This window comes from Sus scrofa, chromosome 4 (assembly GCF_000003025.6).
Source record: "Sus scrofa isolate TJ Tabasco breed Duroc chromosome 4, Sscrofa11.1, whole genome shotgun sequence".
NCBI classification, from domain to species: domain Eukaryota; kingdom Metazoa; phylum Chordata; class Mammalia; order Artiodactyla; family Suidae; genus Sus; species Sus scrofa.
Genome location: NC_010446.5, coordinates 82,910,531 through 82,934,978, shown reverse-complemented (window position 1 = coordinate 82,934,978; position 24,448 = coordinate 82,910,531). Strand labels below are relative to the sequence as shown.

At 36.5% G+C, this 24,448-nt stretch overlaps 1 protein-coding gene across 20 annotated transcripts in view; it reads left to right on the top strand.

Annotated features, from left to right (window-relative positions):
• Positions 1-23,403, top strand: part of DCAF6 (DDB1 and CUL4 associated factor 6) — a 158,143-nt gene extending 134,740 nt beyond the window's left edge. For 11 of the 20 annotated variants that reach the window (XM_021089469.1, XM_021089465.1, XM_021089466.1 and 8 more), the window contains 5 exons: positions 11,814-11,952; positions 13,602-13,758; positions 14,390-14,478; positions 16,403-16,508; positions 22,936-23,403. In XM_021089469.1, the coding sequence (XP_020945128.1) occupies positions 11,814-11,952; positions 13,602-13,758; positions 14,390-14,478; positions 16,403-16,508; positions 22,936-23,000 (556 nt within the window). In that variant the 3' untranslated portion in view covers positions 23,001-23,403. The remainder of the gene's footprint in view (positions 1-11,813; positions 11,953-13,601; positions 13,759-14,389; positions 14,479-16,402; positions 16,509-22,935) is intronic. The other 9 variants (XM_021089467.1, XM_021089458.1, XM_021089468.1 and 6 more) reach the window with 3 other exon arrangements.

Genomic DNA, 24,448 nt, shown 5'->3' with positions numbered 1-24,448 from the left:
CTTCCAAAAAAATAGGCCAAAGGTTAAAACAAACAAACAAACAAAAAACCCAGCATGGTTTCCAGAAACAACCCCTGTTTCTGAAGGAGTGGGTCTAAGGCTAGCCAGGTTCAGGAGAAGTGTCCCCTGTTTTGAAGGGACTAGGCTGAAGGCTAACTAGTTTCAGTGAAAACAGTCTGATTGCAAAATCCAAAATGGACACCAAAGGAGTACATGGAGAACAAGGCCTTAACCAGTAAGATAAATCTTTAAATAGATCCCGAATAAAGCCTAAAGAGCTTCAAGCATAAAGAGGGCATGAGCTAGATCAAGAGGACATAACTTCAAACTCTAGTGTTAGTGAGAAAAGCAGTGGTGACAGTGATCAACTGGGGATACTGCACCTGTTTGCTCACCCAGAGTTACCCCATTGGAGCCATCAAAATGCTGACCTAAAGCAAAGCAGACAGACTGCCAGATATTTCTTCAGCAAAAATGGGTTTATTTGGGATCAGCAAAGAATTGCACTTTAGGATCTGCCAACATGGTGAGCCAGGTGCCAAGTGTGGGCAAGGGAAAAACTCCTTCTAGAGAGGAAAAGGAAGTTGGAAGTAAACAGAGTCCATGGCTTTTTATTGCCTGAGCTCTTGCCAGGAAAGAAGAGAAGTCTTTCCTCTTCTATTGGGCTGTTACTGTCACGGGGAAAGAAAGCTCCCCCTCTTTGTCTTCCAACTCTATTGAGGTTTCTGTTTTTTAATTTTTTACACCAGTTTTAGCTGTTGCTAACACGGTTGCTTTGAGTGTTCTGAAACGTCTTCCTGGGTTTTTCTTGGATACATATCTAGGAATGGAATGTTTAATTTTATGAGATAATCTCAAATTTTTTTCCAAAGTTTAAGTGTAAATTAGTACAATCACTAGTAATCTCATTGATCTCTAATACTTGGTATTGTCACATTAAAATTTTATTGACATTTACTTGACTTACAATGTTGTATTGATTTCTACTGTACAGCAAAGTGATTCAGTTATATGTATACACATATCCACTCCCATATAGGTTATCATAGAACATTGAGTAGGTTTCCCTGTGTTATACAGCAGGTTCCTGTTGACCGTCCATTCCATATACCATAATGTGCATGTGCCATTCCAAGCTCCCAATCCTTCCCTCCTCCCCACCAACACCATCCTTCCTTTTTGGTAACCACAGGTTTGTTTTCAAAGTCTTGAGTCGGTTTCTCAATAAGTTCATTTGTATAATGAACAATATAATATTGAACAATATAATATTGAACAATAATGGACAATATAATGAGAGATTTAATAAGTTTGTATAAAAGTTCATTTGTATCTTTTTTTAGATTTACATATAAGTGATATCATGATATTTGACTTTTATTACTTAATATGATAATCTCTAAGCCCATTCATGCTGCTGCAAATGGCATTATTTCATTCTTTTTTGTGGCTCAGTAATATTCCATTGTGTATATGTACCACATCTTCTTTATCCATTCCTCTGTTGATGGACATTTTGATTGCTTCCATGTCTTAGCTGTTGTAAATAGTGCTGCAGTAAACATTGGGGTGCATGTACCTTTTTGAATTACGGTTTCCTTCTAACATATTTCCCGGAGTGGGATTGCTGGATCATATGGTAGTTCCATTTTTAGTGGTTCCATTTTCTCCACACCCTCTCCAGCTCTTATTATTTGTAGACATTTTGATGATGGCCATTATGACTGCTGTGAGGCCATACCACATTGTAGTTTTTTTTATTTTTGTTTTTGTTTTTTATGGCTATACATATGGATACATAATGGAATGCATTGTTGCTATTATTATTGTTTTCCTTCTTTCTAAGGAACATTTGCTAACATTTGCAAGGCAAGTCTACTGGCACCAAATTCCCTCAATTTTTGTTTGAGAAGGACTTCATTTCTCATTCACTTTAGAAGGATAATTTAACAGGGTATACAGAATTTTAGGTTGGTGGTTTTTTTTTCTCTCAACACTTCTAATTATTTCAGTCCATTCTCTCTCTCTTTCTCTCTCTGTGGCTACCCTGCAGCATATGGCATTCGTGGACCAGGGATTAGATCAGAGCTGCAGTTGCAGCCTATGCCATAGCTGCAGCAAAGCCACATCCTTAACCCACCGTGCTGTGCTGGGGATCAAACAGATGCCACCGATCCTGTTGCACCACTGCAGGAACTCCTCCATTCTCTTTTTGCTTCTTGGTTTCTAAGAAGTTGGATAAGATTCTTTATTCCTTTATAAGTAAGTTTATTTATTTTTAATTTATTTATTTTTTGACTTTTTAGGGCCACACCGTGGCATATGGAGGTTCCCAGGCTAGGGGTTGAATCAGAGCTGGAACTGCTGGCCTGTGCCATAGCCACAGCAACGCAGGGTCCAAGCCATGTCTGCAACCTACACCACAGCTCATGGCATTGCCGGATCCGTAACCCACTGAGCAAGGCCAGGAATGGAACCTGTGTCCTCATGGATGCTAGTCAGATTCATTTCTGCTGAACCACGATGGGAACTCCAGTAAGTTTATTTTTTTCCTTTGACTTCTTCCAGGATTTTTTTCATCTTTGATTTTTGTATTTTGTAAATGATATACCAAGGTGTAATTCTTTTTTGCGTTTATCCTGCATGGTGTTCTCTGAGCTGCTAGGATCTATGTGGCCTTAACTTAGGGAAATTCTCTGTCATTATTGTTTCAAATATTTCTTCTTATCCTTTCTTTCTTCTCCCTTTGGTATTCCTATTATGCGTATGTTATACCTTCTATAGGTATCACACAGTCTTGGCTATTCTGTTTGGGTTTTTTTCAATCTTTGCTCTTTACTTTTTCATTTTAAAGGATTCTGTTGATATGTCCTCTGGCTCAAAGATTCTTTTCTCAGCCATGTCCAGTCTACTAATAAGCCCATCAAAGGTAGTTTTCATTTCTTTTAACAGTGTTTTTGATCTCTCACATTTCTTTTTGTTTCTCTCATAGGATTTTCCCCCATCTGCTCTTCCATGCTCTCTATTCATTATGACCCTTAGTATATTAATCATAGTTGTTTTAAATTTCTAGTCTGAGAATTCCATCATCCCTGGTATTTAGGATAGCGCTTTTCTGTCTATTCAGATTGTGTTTTTTGCATTTTTTTTTTTTTATAGCTGTATATGATGTACTAGGTAATAGGAGCTGCTGTAAATAGGCCTTTGGTAATGTGGTGAAGTGTGAAAGAGGGGAACTATTCAAGAGTCCTGTGGTGCCTTGGTGTCCTCCCTTGTCCTGGTATCCAAGAAGAGTTGTTGATTTTTCAGTCCATTCAGCTTTTTACTTGTTAGTTGCAAAGTGGGACCTTTCAAGCTTCTTGCATGTGGATCCAGATTAAACAATCCTTATATTCCTAAGATAAACCCAACTTGGTCATGACATATTATCTTCTGGATATGTTATTGGATTTTTTTTGCTAATATATATTTTTTTAAATGATTTTTATTTTTTCCATTGTAGTTGGTTTACAGTGTACCCCACCAAATTAAAGTCTAAAACATCTTAGTCTCCTATTCAAGGTACTTCACAATCTGGCCCCAAATTGTATTTCTAGAGCTATCCCTTTTAATTCCCCTTTAAGCAGCTTACATTTTTAATCAGAATGTACTATTTGCTGGTCTCTTTTCAGCAGTGAGTGAACATCTGTTGTTTTTTGTTTTTTTTTTTTAATTTTTTTATTTTCCCACAGTACAGCAAGGGGGTCAGGTTATTCTTACAGGTATACATTACAATTACATTTTTTCCCCCACCCTTTCTTCTGTTGCAACACGAGTATCTAGACAAAGTTCTCAATGCTATTCAGTAGGATCTCCTTGTAAATCTATTCTAAGTTGTGTCTGCTAAGTCCAAGCTCCCGATCCCTCCCACTCCCTCCCCCTCCCATCAGCAGCCACAAGTCTTTTCTCCAAGTCCATAATTTTCTTTTCTGAGGAGACGTTCATTTGTACTGGATATTAGATTCCAGTTATAAGTGATATCATATGGTATTTGTCTTTGTCTTTCTGGCTCATTTCACCCAGTATGAGATTCTCTAGTTCCATCCATGTTGCTGCAAATGGCATTATTTTGTTCCTTTTTATGGCTGAGTAGTATTCCATTGTGTATATGTACCATATCTTCCTAATCCAATCATCTGTCGATGGACATTTGGGTTGTTTCCATGTCCTGGCTATTGTGAATAGTGCTGCAATGAACATGCGGGTGCATGTGTCTCTTTTAAGTAGAGTTTTGTCCGGATAGATGCCTAAGAGTGGGATTGCGGGGTCATATGGAAGTTCTATGTATAGATTTCTAAGGTATCTCCAAACTGTTCTCCATAGTGGCTGTACCAGTTCACATTCCCACCAACAGTGCAGGAGGGTTCCCTTTTCTCCACAGCCCCTCCAGCACTTGTTATTTGTGGATTTATTAATGATGGCCATTCTGACTCGTGTGAGATGGTATCTCATGGTAGTTTTGATTTGCATTTCTCTTATAATCAGCGATGTTGAGCATTTTTTCATGTGTTTGCTGGCCATCTGTATATCTTCTTTGGAGAAATGTCTATTCAGGTCTTTTGCCCATTTTTCCATTGATTGATTGGCTTTTTTGCTGTCGAGCTGTATAAGTTGCTTATATGTACTAGAGATTAAGCCCTTGTCCGTTGCATCAGATGGAACTATTTTCTCCCATTCGGTAAGTTGTCTTTTTGTTTTCTTTTTGATTTCCTTTGCTGTGCAAAAGCTTTTCAGTTTGATGAGGTCCCATGGGTTTATTTTTGCTCTAATTTCTATTGCTTTGGGAGACTGACCTGAGAAAATATTCATGATGTTGATGTCAGAGAGTGTTTTGCCTATGTTTTCTTCTAGGAGTTTGATGGCGTCCTGTCGTATATTTAAGTCTTTCAGCCATTTTGAGTTTATTTTTGTGCATGGTGTGAGGGTGTGTTCTAGTTTCATTGCTTTGCATGCAGCTGTCCAGGTTTCCCAGCAATGCTTGCTGAATAGACTTTCTTTTTCCCATTTTATGTTCTTGCCTCCCTTGTCAAAGATTAATTGACCATAGGTGTCAGGGTTTATATCCGGGTTCTCTATTCTGTTCCATTGGTCTGTCTGTTTTGATACCAGGACCACACTGTTTTGATGACTGTGGCTTTGTAGTGTTTCTTGAAGTCTGGGAGTGTTATGCCTCCTGCTTGGTTTTTGTTTCTCAGGATTGCTTTGGCGATTCTGGGTCTTTTGTTGTTCCATATAACTGTTTGGATTGTTTGTTCTAGTTCTGTGAAAAATGTCCTGGGTAATTTGCTAGGGATTGCATTGAATCTGTAGATTGCTTTGCGTAGTATGGCCATTTTTACAATATTGATTTTTCCAATCCAAGAACATGGAATATATTTCCATTTCTTTACATCTTCTTTGATTTCTTTGATTAAATTTTTATAGTTCTCAGCATATAGGTCCTTTACCTCCTTGGCCAGGTGTATTCCGAGGTATTTGATTTTGTGAGGTGCAATTTTAAAAGGTATCGTATTTTTGTATTCCTTTTCTAATATTTCATTGCTGGTATACAGAAATGCAACTGATTTCTGAATGTTAATCTTATATCCTGCTACTTTGCTGAATTTATTAATCAGTTCAAGTAGTTTTGGGGTTGAGTCCTTAGGGTTTTCTATGTATAGTATCATGTCATCTGCATACAGTGACAGTTTGATCTCTTCTCTTCCTATATGGATGCCTTTTATTTCTTTTGTTTGTCTAATTGCTGTGGCTAGGACTTCCAAAACGATGTTGAAGAGCAGTGGTGAGAGTGGGCATCCCTGTCTTGTTCCAGATTTGAGTCAGAAGGCTTTCAGTTTTTCCCCATTGAGTATTATATTTGCTGTGGGTTTATCCTAAATGGCTTTGATTATATTCAGGAATGTTCCCTCTATACTCAGTTTGGCGAGGGTCTTGATCGTGAATGGATGTTGGACTTTGTCAAATGCTTTTTCTGTGTCTCTTGAGATGATCATATGATTTTTGACTTTTTTTTTGTTAATGTGTATGATGCTGATTGATTTGCGTATGTTGAACCATCCTTGTGAGCCTGGGATGAACCCAACCTGGTCATGGTGTATAATTTTTTTGATATGTTGTTGGATTCGGTTGACTAAAATTTTGTTGAGGATTTTTGCATCTATATTCATCAATGATATTGGGCGATAGTTTTCTTTTTTGGTGGTATCTCTGTCTGGTTTTGGAATTAGGGTGATAGTGGCATCCTAGAATGTCTTTGGGAGTATTCCTTCTTCTTCAACCTTTTGAAAGAGTTTAAGGAGGATGGGCACCAGTTCCTCTTTATATGTTTGATAGAATTTCCCTGTGAAGCCATCTGGTCCTGGACTTTTATTTGTAGGGAGTGATTTTATGACCTCTTTTGAAGGAATTTTTTCATCTATATTCCGAATGAATTTCCTTCTCTTGACCCTTTTTAAAAAAAGTTACATTAGCCTCAGAGAAAGGGTAGAAAAATATTTCTTCTTTTTCTTTTCTGTGGCAGAGTTTGTAGAAGATTGGAATGATCTTTTCTTTGAAAATTTTAGTAGGCCATACTTTTCAAACCATCTGGAACTGGTGTTTTTTTTGGGGGGGTATGGTTTTTAAGTATTATTTCAATTATTTACCAGTTATAGAACTATTTGAACTATCTCTTCTTTAGTTAGTTTTAGGTGATTTTTTTCAATTTGTAAATTCATCTGAATTTTCAAATTTATAATATTATTTCATCTTTTTAATTCCTGCTCTGTCTTTAGTTATAGCCACCTTTTTGTTTGTTTGTTTGTTTTGGCTTTTTGCCTTTTCTGGGGCCGCTCCTGCGTCATGTGGAGGTTCCCAGGCTAGGGGTCGAATCAGAGCTGTAGCCATTGGCCTACGCCAGAGCCACAGCAATGCGGGATCTGAGCCAAGTATGTGACCTACACCACAGCTCACGGCAACGCTGGATCCTTAACCCACTGAGCAAGGCCAGGGATCAAACCCGCAACCTCATGGTTCCTAGTCGAATTCGTTAACCACTGTGCCACGACAGGAACTCCATAGCCACCTTTTACATTCATAACATTATGTATTTGAACCCCTTCAATTTTTTCTCCATTATCACAGCAGCATTCTATTGTTTTCAATATTATTATATATAATGGTGTATCTGTCTTAATGCCCTTATAGTTCTATCATTTTCTTTTTTAATGAAGTGAGGTTTTTTTATTGGGTACATATGTGTTAAATTTTGTCTTCCTAGTAAACTGAACTTACTACATACGTAGTAATTCTTTCTACCTTTAATGCTGCTTTTTGTCTCAGTCTATTTTGTCTCATACATAGTAAAGCTTTGCTGTCTTTCATTTGACGAATCTGCACAGTACCCTACACTGTATCCTTTTCCTTGAAACTTGTCCTTGTCCTTATACTTTAGGTGTGTCTGGGACAATCTCTTTTTTTTTCTCTTTTGGTGAATTTAGTCTCTTTATCATTTTCATGCCTATTTTTGGACTTGTTTCTAGCTTTTTTAGGATTAAGATTTTTATCCTTTTTTAAAAATTGTTTTTGTCTTTTTCCCTTTTTTTTTGCTCTATTGAGTTGAAATCTGTACTCTTTATTACTACTGTTTTATTCACTTCTATAATTTTCTGTGCTTATTTAGCTTTATAATGTCTTTTATAAATTTAAAATCATATGCCAAATCAGCATAAGCAGGCTTATACATATAAGAGAACTGATAACTAATATATCTCAAAAAAAAAACCTTTGAAACTTGTAGGCTTTTTTTTTAAAGACTCGTTCATGATTTTATTCCTTTTTTTTGATTACTCAATGAATTTATTACCTTTATAGTTGTAGTGATCATCACAATCCAGTTTTATAGGATTTCCAACCCACAATAGGCTTTTAATGTATATTTGTTTGCTATTGGTGTTCTTTGTATGTATATATCATTTTAATTTTATTAAATTTGCAAAGGAATATAATTTAAATTTATTATTTTCAGCATTTTTTTTTCTGTGTGTTTTTTATGGATATCCTCCAGGAAAGTAGTTTCATGTATTCCTTCTTAGTTTATTCATTTCTTTAAAAATTTTTATTGAATTGGACATTGCCCAATTATGTATAAAAGTATAGCATCTACTGTTACTTTTTAATCATCTAATTTGAAATTTGTGCACTTGAAGCTTTGTCTACAGTGGGATAGTGGTAGGTGCCCTAATATCTCATCTGAACTATACAATACAAACTGCATAGTTTGAGATCCAGATTTCAGAATTTTTCTTTATCAGGATGACCAAGCTATACAAACACCAAGTAGTAAATTAGACTATATTCTAGAGCAAACTTGTAAGTGAAATAAACATTTATGATTTGATACCATCCTCACTAATTCTTAATTATTATCATGTCATTACTCATCAGCTGTAATTTTGCCGCACATCTTGTTTTAAATGATTTGAACTTCCATCTAATTCTTGATTCGTCATATTTCTTCTTTTTCCAATTACAGATCCTAAGGCCTTTGATTTATTAGCAGGATTATTTCTATTTCCTCTGCTACCTAATACTCAGCTTTATTAGCAAGAGTTTTTTCTCTATTGGTTTCTTGTTTATCACATTTTTTAACTGATTGTCCTTTTTTCTTACACTTTAGAAAAGAGAAAGAGGTTCAATCATATTTTGTTACTTTTGAGAGAATTTGAACTCTCACTTCCCATTTATCATTTCCCAATCAGAAAGAGATAATCAGAATATACTTAACATGTCAGCTTTCTGTCTGGAAATTCCTAATAATATCTAACTTAAAATTTTAGACCCCTCCCCCTTTTAAAGTATACATAGCATAGGTTAAAGTTTTTTAAGCATTTTAAAAATAAGCCTACAGAATTTGTAATGTACCATTTATGAAAGAGAAAATAACTTTTATTATAAAAGTAAAACTACATAACTGTTAAATAATTCTTTTAGAAAGTGTTATTAACAATTTAATGTCTGGTTTTCTGTAGTTTTTCCTTTTTTCTTTTTTCTTTTTTTGGCTGTGCCTGTGGCATGTAGAAGTTCCTGAGTCAGGGATCGAACCCATGCCACAGCAGTGACCCAAGACACTGAAGTAACAATGCTGGATTCTTAACCTGCTGCACCACTTTTTTTTTTTTTTTTTGCTTCTAGACTCTTTCTACGTATGTAAAGTTTTCCCATATGAATTATTTTTTAACCTATGTTGTAGATAATGACAGTATAATGCTGACATTTTTCATGTCCTTAATTATGGATCTTTCTTGTCTTTTATTTTTTTTGTCTTTTTAAGGCCGCTCCTGTGGCATATGGAAGTTCCCAGGCTAGGGGTCTAATGAGAGCTACAGCTGCTGGCCTACGCCACAGCCACAGCAATGCCAGATCTGAGCCATGTCTGTGACCTACACCACAGCTCACAGCCACGCCGGATCCTTAATGTACTGAGCGAGGCCAGGGATCGAACCCGCAACCTCATGGTTCCTAGTCGGATTCGTTTCCACTGCGTCACAAGGGGAACTCCAGATCTTTTTTATCATTTTTTAATGGTGGCATAAGTATTCCACTATATGAATGTAGCATAATTTATTTTACCTATCCTTTCTATGTATAAAACATTTAGATTACTTCCAGTGTTTCTCAAAGCACATATATATGTGTGTGTATGTATATTTATTTCTCTACAGCATACATTTTTAAAAGATAAAATTGCTGTTTCAAAGCAAGTACATTTTTAAAATTTAATGGATATTATTTAATTTCTCCTTGAAAATATATTATACTGAAATGCTAATATATTGCTAGTGGGTCTGTCAATTGCTGTAACCACTTTGAAAAATTGTTTTGGAGAATCTATAAGCTAACCATATACACATACCATGGTCTAGCAGTTCTACTCCTAGACATATACTCAACGGAAATATCTACATATGTTTACTAATACACTACAGCAGTAATCAAAAGCTACATACAACCCAAGGTCCAACAATAGTTGAATAGTTATATTCATACAAAGTAGTCCTCTACAGCAAAGAGGAAGTGTGAACTACAGCTAAATTAAACAACATGGATGAATCTTACAAACTAACGTTGAGTTAAAGAAGCTAGACACAAAATATGTGTTGTATGATTCCATTTAATTAATATTCACAAACAGGCAAAATTAATCCTTGATGTTAGAAGTCAGAATAGTGCTTCCCTATAAGGGGAACATAATAATGGGAATGGAGCACAGGGAGACTTCGGGAATTCTGTTTATGCTATTTCTCAATACTGGTGCTGGTTACCTGGGTCTGTTTTGTGAAAATGCATCGAGCTACATATGTTATGATTTTATAGCTTCCTGTATATGTGTTCTACTTCAGTGAAACATTTATAACAAAATGTAAATACACGTTTTAATATATAAAAGAATGTACTTTTTAATATATAAAACCACTTTCAAGCTTCTACCAGTAGAACATATTTTCCTGTACTCTTGCCACTCTGATGTAGAAACTTTTTAATCTGATAGACACACAGAAAGACCCATTTGTTTTTATTTTTTATCTTATTATTAGTGAGGCTGAGCATCTTTTTATATATTTATTAACAATTTTTTCTGCAGTTTCCTTATTCATGTGCTTTAGTTATTTTTCTGTTATAGTATTCATTTTTCATACTGACATATATTTTGGATTTTTGGTCTATTATATGTGAAAATAGAATGTTTTAAATACCAAGTTCAAACTAGCAAACTTATTAAGTAATATTGTATATTTGGAAATGTTTCTTCTAATAATTAAATCAGTCTTTAAAAGAGAGTCCATTTTTCTTGATTCTCCAGCTTTGTGATCAAGTCAGTTCTTAGGAGAGTCAATCTGCCTCATTAGCTCCAAATCTTTATTCTGATATGAATTTCATATGGAGTAGATCCTATTTGAAGATCCTTGTTTTATTCATTTATATTCTGTTTTTCTTGACTAGTCTATTCTTTGCTGAGAACAGACGTCTTTAAACAAAACCTTAAAACGTAAATTAAAAAAAAAAAAAAAAAAGGAGTTCCTGTCATGGCGCAGTGGTTAACGAATCCGACTGGGAACCATGAGGTTGTGGGTTCGGTCCCTGCCCTTGCTCAGTGGGTTAACGATCCGGTATTGCCATGAACTGTGGTGTGGGTCGCAGACGCAGCTCGGATCCCACGTTGCTGTGGCTCTGGCGTAGGCTGGTGTCAACAGCTCCAATTAGACCCCTAGCCTGGGAACCTCCATATGCCGCGGGAGCGACCCAACAAATGGCAAAAGACAAAACAAAACAAAACAAAACAAAACATAAATTTATCCACTGCAATTATATATTAACTTTAGTTTCTTTTGGTTTCTCTTTATGCCTTTGCATTTCCATAATAAGGAGAGGACAAATAACGTTGAATAGATTTTATTTGTAGTAAATTGCATATTTTGTCTGTATTGTTTTTATAAAGTAGCCTTTTAAAAACCAGTGTGCCGCATGCTATTTCCTTTACTGTCTCAACCAGTACCAAGTTTCTAAGTGATCTCTTAACTAAAACATTTTGTTTTAGTAACTCAACTAGTCTGATGTAGTCTCACTATTGTGTCTGCCTTCTTATGCTTTTGGTTGGGGATGCCTTATTGAAATAATGTTTAGTTTAAATATTTTCTAGACTTTACTGTATTTTAATCTTGCTCATTTTCATTCTGTAGTGGCCTATGAATGTTTTTAATTTATTTCTGTTTTTTCTTTTAATATGTAACTCATAGACGCTCTGCTGTGGCCCGCATTCAGGAGTTCTTCAGGCGGAGAAAAGAAAGGAAAGAAATGGAAGAACTGGATACTCTGAACATTAGAAGGCCACTAGTAAAGATGGTTTATAAGGGCCATCGCAACTCCAGGACAATGGTACCAAAGGCTCATGGCATTCTTTGGAAGAATTGCAGTTTCATAATATGAATTTTTTTCCATAATGATTATTTTTATATATACCAGTGTGATTCTTTTTTTTTTTTAATTTCTGCTTTCGTCTTTATGTATCTATTTGCTTTTTAGAGGCCACACCCACAGCATATGGCGGTTCCCAGGCTAGGGGTCCAATCGGAGCTACAGCTGCTGGCCTACACCACAGCCACAGCAGTGCAGGATCCAAGCCACATCTGCAGCCTATACCACAGCTCATGGCGACGCCAGATCCTTAACACACTGAGTGAGGCCAGGATCGAACCCGAAACCTCACGGTTCCTAATCAGATGTTTCCGGTGTGCCACGACAGGAACTCCTCCAGTATGATTTTAATGTAACAATTATTGCATCTTCAAAGTTACCTCTACCCAAAGTAATTGTTTTCACCCTATAATGTCTTGTGAAAGACCATTATTTTTTTACAAGAAAACTACCTTATTGAGGAACTGTTGTAGAATTTAAAAAATTTTAGCTTGTGCAAGTAACCATTGCATCTTTTTTGCTTTCTCACACTAGTAGATTTTTAGCTTATATTAGTGCCCTTTGTTGCTTTTGGAGAGAAAGATTTGGGTATTTGAAATCTCGGTTCATTGCAAAATATAGTCAGATTAATTATAACTCTTTTTTAAAGATTGATAAGTAAAGATTTTAGTTACTTCGTCTTTCTTGACTTTCATTTCCTCAACTATGAAATAAGAATAAACCAGTTGATCTCTGAGATCTTTCAAGTTTTTATAATCTAGAAGTCTATACATCCAATGCAATATTAATTATTTACTAAGAAAATCTTGTGAGATGATTAACATAACTGTAACTCTGAACTATTCATATCTAGAAAGTATTCTCCTGTATTCATTGAGTCATCAAAAAGTATCTAGAATTGGTCTTAATCTGCTTCATTTAGAGTCAAGGCAAACAGTAACTTTGGTAGTAACAATTTAATCATTGTAAAAAGAATACTCATTATTAATAGGAGTAACCAATTTATATTTCTTTTATTTTGCTGGTTAAAATTTTGAATAAAAATAGAGATAGGAATGGGAAAAAAATAGAAGGTAAGTAAATATAATAGTAGTTCCAAGTAACAACAGAATTGGCTCCCCTTCATTGCTTTGCCAAAAATAGCAAAGTAGCAGCTGCAGATAAAATGATAAAAGTACACAGAGTTTCGATGGTTCATTCATGTGCATCTGCTAAAAAATTCCATCATAACCATGCGAATATATCCTTTTTCTCATTGTTTCATAAAAGTAAATATGTATTTATCTTTCCTTCTCAATTGTGAGAGCTTCTAATAGCTCATGAAAAGATCTGTACTTTTTGTTCTTTTGGCATAAAGCAAAATATGGGAGGAAACAATTCATTTTTTTCCTGTGAATTGTGTTTACTGTCTTGTAAAGCTAAAATAGGACCATTTTGAAAAGGTTCCACAACGTATCTATAAACTTCCATTATACTGTCTAAAATTCAGAAATCCCATCCATTCATTTAACAGTTATTAATGCAGCACCTACTGTGCCAAGTACTGTTTTAGGCACTATAAATTAAGTTTGATTTGAATTCTCTTATAATTTCCTTGTTTAAAACCCTAGATAAAAGAAGCCAACTTCTGGGGTGCTAACTTTGTAATGAGTGGTTCTGACTGTGGCCATATCTTCATCTGGGATCGTCACACTGCTGAGCATTTAATGCTTCTGGAAGCTGATAATCACGTGGTAAACTGCCTGCAGCCACATCCGTTTGACCCAAGTAAGATAATGTTTTATCAGGCAAGAGCTAGAAATCATTAGTATGATTAATCAGCTTCAGCTCTTTTCTCGTGTTAATATAAGAATAACCCAAATTATCCTAGTAGGCAGCCACTAGGATCAAGTATTGCTCTTCTTGGGTTTAAAACAAAAGAGATATCTATAGCCTGCTTTTGGCAGAAAATATGGGAAAAGAAATTATAGAGTTTGTCTTCCTAATAGTTCTAAGTTTTATCAGCTGTGAGAGGTTCAGCTGATTAAACTTTTTACTACTTATCCAAACTGAACATTCTCAAATCTTTTAATCTTCACTTGTCTGAATTAATTTATCAGAACAAAGGAGTATTGGCTTGTTCTTGCCTTCCATTTGAAATTGCCCATATTTCTCATAAAGAAGCAGTAAATAAGAAAAAAAAAATGTGATTTCAAGATGATCTTAAAATTGTGTTTAAGGTAACTTTTAGGAAATTCTCAAAATAATATTCTCAGTTAACAGTTAAATGTGTTGGTACAGTTTCCATTCTAGCTCAATTTTGCTGTACATATACATACATGCATATATACATTATACATTTATATGAATTAATGGCTTATTTCTTAGCCTTATATTAATATGACCATCTTATTTCTAGTTCTAGCCTCATCTGGAATAGATTATGACATAAAGATCTGGTCACCACTAGAAGAGTCCAGGATTTTTAACCGAAAACTTGCTGATGAAGTAAGATTTTTATTATACTTATTATATTTCATATTTCACTTTGTTCCTTAAGTGCTGTCTTAAAAAGAATCAAAGCAGCTCATTTTGGTATTAGTTGTTAACATAAAACAAGTTAATGCATTTAATGAGGTCAAATTTTAAGAAAAAAAGGAAAGTTAAGAATACAACATGACTGCAGTAACTAGAGAGGCAACAATTAATTAGAATATTGATTGTCAGTAATAATAGATTTAGTGTTTTGTAGTTTAAGAAAAATAGGTTGACTTTTTGTGCTTATTGCAATGAAGAATCATTAAACAACAACAACAACAACAAAAAAAAAAACCTCTGTTCTTTTCTTTTAAGAAAATAGCTTTACCATAGCTGTTCTCCATAAACATAGCCAAATAGTTAGCAGAACAAATGATTGGAGAATCTTTTCCTGTATGATTATATTTCAAGTTTTCCTCAGCTTCTTATTAAATCAGTAGTTTCCAGACTAAGTTCTCTGAAGCTCTAGGTTTTTTAAAGGATTTGAAGCAGGAAGATGGAAGATATGAAAGGTAAACACTGGGGATTTTCTCCTCAGCTTCAACCAGGGTTTTCATTTGTGGGTTTCTACATAAGATTTCTTAGGAAAATAAGGGTCCATTGCATTAATTAGCTACTAACTAATTGTTTACTTTCTATGAGGAGGTGAGTACAACTCAGTTTGATACTACATCCTCTTAAAATAATGTCATTGCTAAAAATATTAGTGAGTTGGAAAACTTGTACTCTAAACCAAAGCTGACAGGTCATAGCAAAACTTCCACATGTACTTTTATTCATTTAATAGACATTTATAAAACACTTGGTATATGTCAGGCACAGTGCTGAATTTAAAAAGATAAACCCTTCCTTCAGAACTTAAAGACTGGTGGGACTAACAGGCATACAGATGGCTAGACGACAGTGTGGTCAGTGTCAGCGATGCACACATGTTTGGTGTTTGGGAACCCAGTAGAAAGGAACAGCTGTGCTTGCAAATGGAGGAGATGGGATGGGAAAATACTCACAGAGGAAACAAAATTGGACTAAGATTGCCAGGCAGACAAGGAGCAAAGGAACATTTGAGACAGAAGGATCATCATGTTTCACGTTATTGTCAGGTAAATGAACTGGCAGTGTGCTGAAACCCAGAATAGCTCATTGGGACTAAAAAGCCAGGTTGGGGCAAGAGAGTAAAAGGCCCAGAGGGGCACCCTAATCAGTTTAAAATGTACTGTAATATCACTGGAGGACTGCTGATCAGATTAATATCTTTTTTCCTCTCATGCTTTCCTTTCTTCCTGTTTTTCCTTTGCCACACTCTTTGCTTTTCCTTTTTCTTTTTTCCTTTGCCTGTGATTATACATCAGATCCCTAGATGTTCATGGATGTTCATTTAGTCCTATTCTTGGTACTTAAGACATTTGGTCACTCTTTGGTCACTCTTTTGGTCACTCTTGTCCAAAGGTTTTGTTTTCAAGATTACTTTGCTTTAATCAAGGGAATGTTTTCTTGAGGAACCCAAGTGACCCCAGGGATAATAATTTTAACACTAATCTGTAAAGTATCAGTCCTGCTAGAGGGGAAAATACTAAGTGGACACAAAGTAGACTGCTCTGGAAAACAAATTATAAGTAGAAATAAATTGAATTCTTGAATGTTTTAAGTAGCCTCAAAGTTTCACCTGTTTTTCTGCCAGTTGAAAGAGTCGTGTTTTCTGATCTTACTCCATTGAATGCAAGTTAAATTATTTGGCACTGAGTAGCCTTAAGGTGGATATTAAGACATATATAGATATATATGAAGAATGAAGTAATTCCTCCTAGGACCTGCTGATTCTTCACTGTTCTAATGTTTAAGGAAGAGATTCAGTTACTCTGTGGTCTTTAACATGGTTATTTAACTTGCCTCATAGGTTATAACTCGAAATGAACTCATGCTGGAAGAGACAAGAAATACCATTACAGTTCCAGCCTCTTTCATGTTGAGGATGTTGGCTTCACTGAATCATATCCGAGCTGGTAAGAGCTGTAGGTGTGCTAATAAAGTCATTATTAGAGTTGAAAAAGTATTACTATTATTATTTAAGATCTACTTTAAAGGGATTTATATAAATTACAAAATGAAGGCAGCTTAACTTCTGAACTAGGAGTTCTGTGAGTTCTGGATCTTAGTAATTTATATCCCCATGAGCCAAATTTATTGAAAGGTGTCAAAATGAAAAGATGAAGTCACTTGAAAACTTACCAAATGTGCTTTTTCTTCTCAGAGTGGAAGATCATACCATAAACCTTAAAATATGTTATAGTAAGTACCCCTTAATGGTAGAGTTAGTCAAAATCAGTCACAGCCCAGACAAAAATGAATGTATGAATGTAACATGCTACCAAAAGGGTTGAAACAGTTCAGTGTTTTTTTCAATATTTTTTTGTTTTAGGTAAAAAACTGTGAGGTTCAATGCCACAGATACATAAAATGCATATATTACAATTAATGTTTATCATTCCTCACTGGTATCACATATTTTTTCACATATTGGGTATTACTTAATAATACAACCACCACCATCTATAGTGTGCTTGTATCAGGCAGGATACTAGTCATTTCTCAAATTTATCCCTTCTTAGCTCCAACATTTTACAAAATAGATTATTTGTGATAATTTACCCCAAGTCACACTACTGATAAATGGTAAAGCCTGAATTTGAAACTATCTTCCAAATGTTTACTCTGCTTTTACCTATAAATTTCACTTGTGGGAACATATTCAAGTTATGGATAAGACATGCAGGCCTCTGGACGAGCTGTTCTCAAACTGCTTTTCTAGTTCATGCTTTCCTTTTCTGTCCACTCCATCCCCTCTGGCACTCTCTGAATTGGGGAGTACATCAAACTCTTTCCCATCTCAGGATCTTTATAATCATGCTGTTCCCTCTGGTCCTCACTCTTTGTTAGGGTAACTTCTACTTATCCTTCAGGTCTAAATAAGCAGCAGACTGCATGTCTCTTCCTCAGAGTGGGAAAGGGAGAGAGAAGTATTCCAGGCAGAGTAAATAGTAGGTAGCATTCGTCCAAGTCCTGGAGGGGAGAGATGTAGTACATCTGAGAAATTGAAAGAAGCCTCTTAGGTCTGTAATAAATAGAGCTGGAGAGAAAATAACCCTCAAATTGTAAATATTAACCTATGACAAGGAAAGAGTGAAAATTTCAAATGGTCAAAACAAAAAATAAACCTAAAAATGTAAACACTGTTAGTAGTCCAACAAAATATTTGTGCAGTACTTCTCTGTGTTCTCGTGTTATTAATCACTGTAACATCTTTTGATCTGTTTTCTTCAGTTACAGTAACCCTTAAAGTTCATCCATTTGGATTTCAGATTTGAGGCAGCATTTTATAGAACAAGAAAAACATTCACTGATTATGAAAACTAAAATTTGCTTGTTCTTAAGAGTTAAGAACTCTTCCTGAGTTTTCCAGAGGAAACTAATTTTCCTTCATTTGTGCAAGAATCTGTTTTAAATGGGTGCTAATGTGGCAACAGTTTGTTAGTTAATAGTTATTACTGTCCTTTGATTTTAGAATTAGATATTTTATAATATAAAGGTTCCCTTTCTTCTGTTTTTTGCCAGCAATCAAAAAGAGACAATTTCTAGTTGGTTTAGTCAGCTTAACTCACCCTCTTATTTCTCTTATGTAAAAGACTAGATAGGAAAAGCTACCCACGGAGTTCTGTTGTGGTGCAGTGGGTTAAGGATCTGGTGTTGTCACTGCAGTGGCTTGGGTGGCTACTGTGGCACAGGTTTAGCCCCTTGCCCAGGAACTTTTAGGCATGGCCAAAAGAAAAAAAAAAAGGGCCCAAGAGTTTGTATTTCTGCTGCTTTTATCCTTAAGATATCTATTTATTTGATGAGTCAGTCAGCTATTCCTTTCCTATCTTCTTCTTTGTCCTGTATTCCAAGTACAGTAATGTAAGCATATTCAAGGAGAGTTAGTGGACTTTGATCAAAGAAGCATCAGTTAGCCACAGAATACTTCAGCTCCTCCATTACTCTGCGAGGCTTCCTCAGAAGTCCAGGGAATAGATACTAGACAGCTCCTTCCTGTTAAAGCTGTGATTTTTAATCAAGGGTGTACTTCAAATTCCCCTTTTAAAATTATAAGTACTTGGTTCCTATCCATTAAAGATTCTGATTTGTTTTATCTGAATAGGGTTTGAGCTTCTGCATTTTAAAAAAGGAACCAAAATTATTTTCAAGAATGCTATAGTAAGGACTTTTAGTCTAAGCAATGTCTTGAGAGATAAAGGCAGTTCTGAGATCCCCAGAAGCTTTGATAGGCTTTGGAGAGATGATAATTGTATGTGTTAAATATTCTGAGCTCTTCTAGAATATATTAGAATCTGATCAGTTTCTCGCCTTCAGATTCTCCTGTGCCTCCCCATTCTCTTAGGATGGAGTCCAGATGTGTTAACACTATTTATGAAACCCTGAAGCATCCCTTCATACCTTTGGATCTTGGCACATGTCCATGATGGATCTGTAGAGCCTAGCATCCTGTTGAGCTCACAATCACTTACCAAGTCATCCATCAGTAAATTCACTCCATCAGTAAATTATGGTAGTTTTACTCCAGAATATAATCATATCCATTTACCCTTGGTCTCCCTGCTTCTCATCTTACCTTCATACAGTCTGATTTCCACATAGCAGCTGGAGGGATCTTTTTAAAATGTGGGTCAGTAAACTTTTTGTTTTTTTTATTGGCCAGAGAGGAAATAGGCTTTGTGAGCCATGTGGTTTCTGTACTCATCTCTGACGTTGTTCAGAGAAGCCATAGATAATACATAGGTGAAGGGCATGGCTCTGTTCTAATAAAACTTTATTATTTACAGAAATAGGCTGTGAGTGGATTTGCTCAGGGGCCATAGTTTGCTGACCCCCTTCTTTAAAATATAGATTATGTCATTCCTGTTTAAAATTGTCAGGGGTTCCCCATGGCTCCTAAGATAAAACTCAGACTTCATACTCTGGTCTACAAGATGTAGGTCTGCACGCAAGGTCCTGCATGACCTTGACCTGCCAGCTTCTGAGTCCCTGAGCTTACCACATTTCATCCATAAACGGCTACTTTTCTCCTCCTTGGACTTGTGAAGCTTGTTAGCATATTCAGGACCTTTTCACTGGCTGTTTTCTCTGCCTAAAAAGCTTAAAGTTGTCCCCCAGCTTCCCTAATAATTGAACACACAATTGAGGTCTCAGCTCCAGTGTTACCTCCTGAGAAAGGTCTCCCCTAGTCACCCACTATGAAGTTGCTTCATAGGCCTTCTCACACCCTCCTTTTTACTCTGTCACTTTCTGGGCAATGTCTGTTTTCTTTGTCTTACTCTAACTTCATTTCTTCATTTGTTGTCTTGTTACACAGATTGAAAGAGAACCCATTAGTTTTCTATTTTTCTCCTCTAGAAAGTGAGCTCATTAAGAACCGAGACCTAGTTTGTCTTATTCACAGCTGGATATCTACCTGCTAGACAAGTACCTAGCATAAGATAGGTACCCAGTAGATGTTTGAGGAACAAATGGGTGGGTGAATGAATGAATGAATGAATGAGTGAAGCTCTAGTATCAAACCTCTAGCTAACAATGAGTGTTAGATTCTTTTTGGTGGAACACAAGTTTCCTTTGGAAAGTTTTTTTCAGATTTCCCTGTCCCCTCCCCCTCCTACCCCACCCTCCCAGCAACCTTATTTTCTCTTCATATCTTATCTTCCCTGGTAAAAAAAAAACATAATTTCTTAAATAAATATTTCTAACAGAGAATAAAAGGAACCTTTCTGCAAATGTAAACCTTATTTACAAAAGCAGTTTGGTGTTGTCTGCTTTTGAAAACAGTGGATATAGAAGCGATTCTTATTTCTAGGTTTCATTTATAAGAACACAGTGTTCCTCAGACCTCCATGGTCTATGTTTGCCAAACAGAGATTTGTGAAACTGTTGAACTGCTCTGCAGTTTTACTACCTCAGTAGCACTCTGTGAACAAAAGATTCATTTAATTTATTCTTAGAAATTGGGTTTATATTCTGAGAGAAATGACTCTGCAGCAGTTAAGTGAGAAGGATGTAAGAACAAATGTTCTGCCCTCTTCTTCATTCCAGCAGCCACTGTCAGTCGTTCTGTGCCCTCTGTAAGAGACTCCAGGCCCTCACCTGACTCCTTATCGCTTGCTTTTATACTCCTGAGAATTCTAATTCTCCCTGATTTGAAAGCCGTGACATTTTTTAACCCTCCACTTCCCCAGCTTCGTTCATAGTGCGACAACCAAAAAGAACTCGGGGAACCTTGCACATTTCAAGAAAGGCTGGTACTGCTTCCTCATGCTCCACTAATATGACAGAATAGGTGTGTTAAATATCATCATTTGTATCCTACCCATGATACTCTAGTTAAGCAGAATAGCATCGTCATGTTTTGTTCTCTTATAGAAGTGTATCACACAATAAAAACAGTATAATCTCTTTTCTACTAACATCCTTAAATAGCCCTTTATTGATCAGAAAGTCTTCCACTGTGTCGAGATTCCATAGATCTGTGAAGGTCTGTTATAATCTTTTGTGTTCATTTGTCTTACAAATATGTATTGAATACTTTTTATATAATAACAGTTAAAATTTGAAGTTACCTTGTGGCACATCAGGTTAAGGATCTGGCATTGTCACTGCAGCAGCTCAGGTCGCTGCTGTGGCACAGGTTCGGTTCCTGGCCTGGGAATTTCCACATGCTGCAGGTGAGACCCAAAATAATAACTACAATTTATGTAATTCAGGTTACAGGTCATACGCACATACATAGCTCATTAGTTTGACATCAAAATGGAATCAGCATAGCGAGGATTTATCTGTTAATTCACATGGATAATTAAACATCCAGTCCATTCTGTACAAAGGTGTCACTGACCTAGAATCAGTGCAAGTGTTTAAGCTTCTGTAGATAATAAATAAAATCTCAGGATTCAGTCTTCTCTTGGTATTGATAGTGGGATTGAACATCCCCTAGGTCTAATCTTTTTTCCCCCAGGTTACCTTGGAGGAATGTTTCTGTAGCAGAAAGGTTTCCATCTTAGTGGTGGTAGAGATTTGATACTGTTGCCTTTTTTACATAAGCTAATGTAATGTATATTTTCTTAGTAAAACTTATATTCATTTATCTGGTAACTGTTTGCTTATTTATTTTGCTTTTGAGTGTAGTACCCACGGCACACGGAAGTTCCCAGGGGAATCAAAGCTATAGCTGCTGGCCTATACCACAGCTTACAGCAACGCCAGATCCCCAACCCACTGAGTGAGATCAGGGATCTAACCTACATCTTCATGGGCACTAGTCAGATTTATTTCCGCTGAGCCGCAACAGCAACTCCCTATTGGTAAACTTTCACTGACCATCTTGTAATAGGTTCTGAGGCAATAAAGATAAAAAGAGATAACTCCTAGGCGTTCCCACTGTGGTGCAATGGGTCAAAAGATCTGGTGTTGCTGTAGCTGTGGTTGGGATTCAGTTCCTGGCCTGGGAATTTACATTGCTGTGGGTGCAACCATAAAAGAAGAAAAAAAAAACCCAAAAAAACTCCTCTCCCAAGAGCTCAGACTAGGCTGCAAGAAGATTTGCAGTCTAACCATTATAGCAATTAGAATCATCTTTGTACAGGTAAAATATTCTGGAATGTGAATGAAGGAGTTAGTTTATAATTCTGCCAGTTGGGTGCTGTAAAAATTCTAGGAAGAGTTTCACAGAGGGGGATAACGGTTGTATGGCGATGAGTAAGCAGAACCTTTATAGCCGAAGAACTGGGTGAAAGTGTCCCAAGCAGAGGAACAGCAAGTGTAAATCAGGAAACTCGAGAGGACATGCTGTGCCCGCCTGCCAGGTTGTAATTATACGCGCACTTGAGTGTTCAGTCTAGATAAGCTCCTTGAGGTCAGAGACTGTGACTATTTTGGTCACCATTGTCTCCTGGAACACAGCAGATGTTTAAGAAATATTTTTATAAACAGAAATACACAGACCCTCATGAATGGTCCCCAGGTTCTCTCACACAGCTTCCCTCAAACTCCCCTTGGTGACAACTGATACACCTCCTTGGGCTCCTAGGTGCCAAGGAACAGTGTGAAAACCACTGCTGTAGATCTTTAGGGTTTGGCTTTTTTTTTTAAATAATTTTCATATCTTTTAAGTTATGAATACTCAAAGTTAATAATGCTGTGTTTCCTTTAGTCTTTTGTCTCTAGAGGCCAAAAAAAAAAAAATAACTTACCTACACACAGCTGTGAATTGACTTTTACATGATGCTGTGTGGAATTACATAAATTCTAGTTAATTTTAAGTAAAAGGCACTGAAAATTATTTAATTGTAATATTAAAGGTGTTTCTTTCTGTCTCATATCTGTGTTTTCCAGACCGACTGGAGGGTGACAGATCGGAAGGCTCTGGTCAGGAGAATGAAAATGAGGATGAGGAATAATCAACTCTTATTGGCAAGCACTTAGATGTTCTGAAATTTGTATAAGACATTTATTATATTTTTTCCTTTACAGAGCTTTAGTGCAATTTTAAAGGTTATGGGTTTTTTTGGAGTTTTTCCCTTTTGGGGGGATAACCTAACATTGATTTGAAATGATTGTGTGCATGAATTTGGGAGCGTGTGTAATACAAAACTAGCAAAATGTTTTAAAAACTTTTTGCCGTGTATGAGGAGTGCTAGAAAATGCAAAGTGCAATATTTTCCCTAACCTTCAGATGTGGGAGCTTGGATCAATGTTGAAGAGTAATTTTCATTATAGTGAAAATGTTGGTTCAAATAAATTTCTACACTTGCCATTTGCATGTTTGTTGCTTTCTAATTAAAGAATTTGGTTGTTTTAAGATATCCTGAATTTGTCTTTTTGTTTAAATGCTTTGCTACCTTGAACCACATTTTCTAAATCTTTCCTTGTAAAAAGATTGTCTTTCTCTATTCTTTTCTAGATTTAATAACCTTTTCTGTTTTGACTTCTGTGTGACCGAATCACATAGAGGAGCTTTGTTTTCATTTCTCCTTCTAAAGCACTTTACCTCCACCTCTGGTCATCGTCTCTCATGATTAGTGGTCCCTCATTCCCCATGTATAGGAGTTAGACTTCGAGCAATCCCACAGCATCATGGACATTCACATACCACATTAGCACAAGCTAGTTCCGAGACCTCTGGCTTCTGGCCTTCCCAACTCCAATGTCTAGATTTCATCTAAAAGCTATTGACCGTTCAGTCTTCTAGTTCCTGGTCTTCCTCACCTCTGGTGTCCCTCTTCACTCGACTTAGGCCATCTACACCCAGGTCTGTATCTTATGGGTTATGACCTGACGCTGCCCCTGCAGACTTAACCCTTCAGTCATTCTCCCTCCTGTCTCCTAAACTGCCATGCTGCTCTCTCTGGCTGGGCCCCGAACAGACTCAGAGCTGTGGCCAGGCAAAGCATCTCCCCTATGGAGACCAGGGATGCTCCTCCCAAGAAGATGCAGCAAGCCCAGGATCACCTACTGCTGAGAGAAGACAGGCTGTTTTGGGATAGAGGGAAAATAACTCAAGTTGGCCTGGTAACTGCATTTGGACCTCAACATCTAGCTCTTACCCCAGGCAGGACACATATATATCCATATTAAGAAGATGCTAAATGGCTAAAGGGAAAGGAATGAGAGACTTACCCAAATAGGGCAACTACCTGATTTCCAAAAAGTGCCAGGGTCTTAGCTTCTGGTTCCCAAATGGTTATGTGACCTGCTCGAGCCACCTGACTTCTGTGGGCTTGTTTTCTCCTCCCAAAAATGGAGGTAATCTCATTTGCACCAGCTACCTCCCAGGGGCTGTGTTAGGACCACATGAAACCACAGAGGTTTTAGGGCTTTACAGAATAACCGAAGAGACCACTGAAGC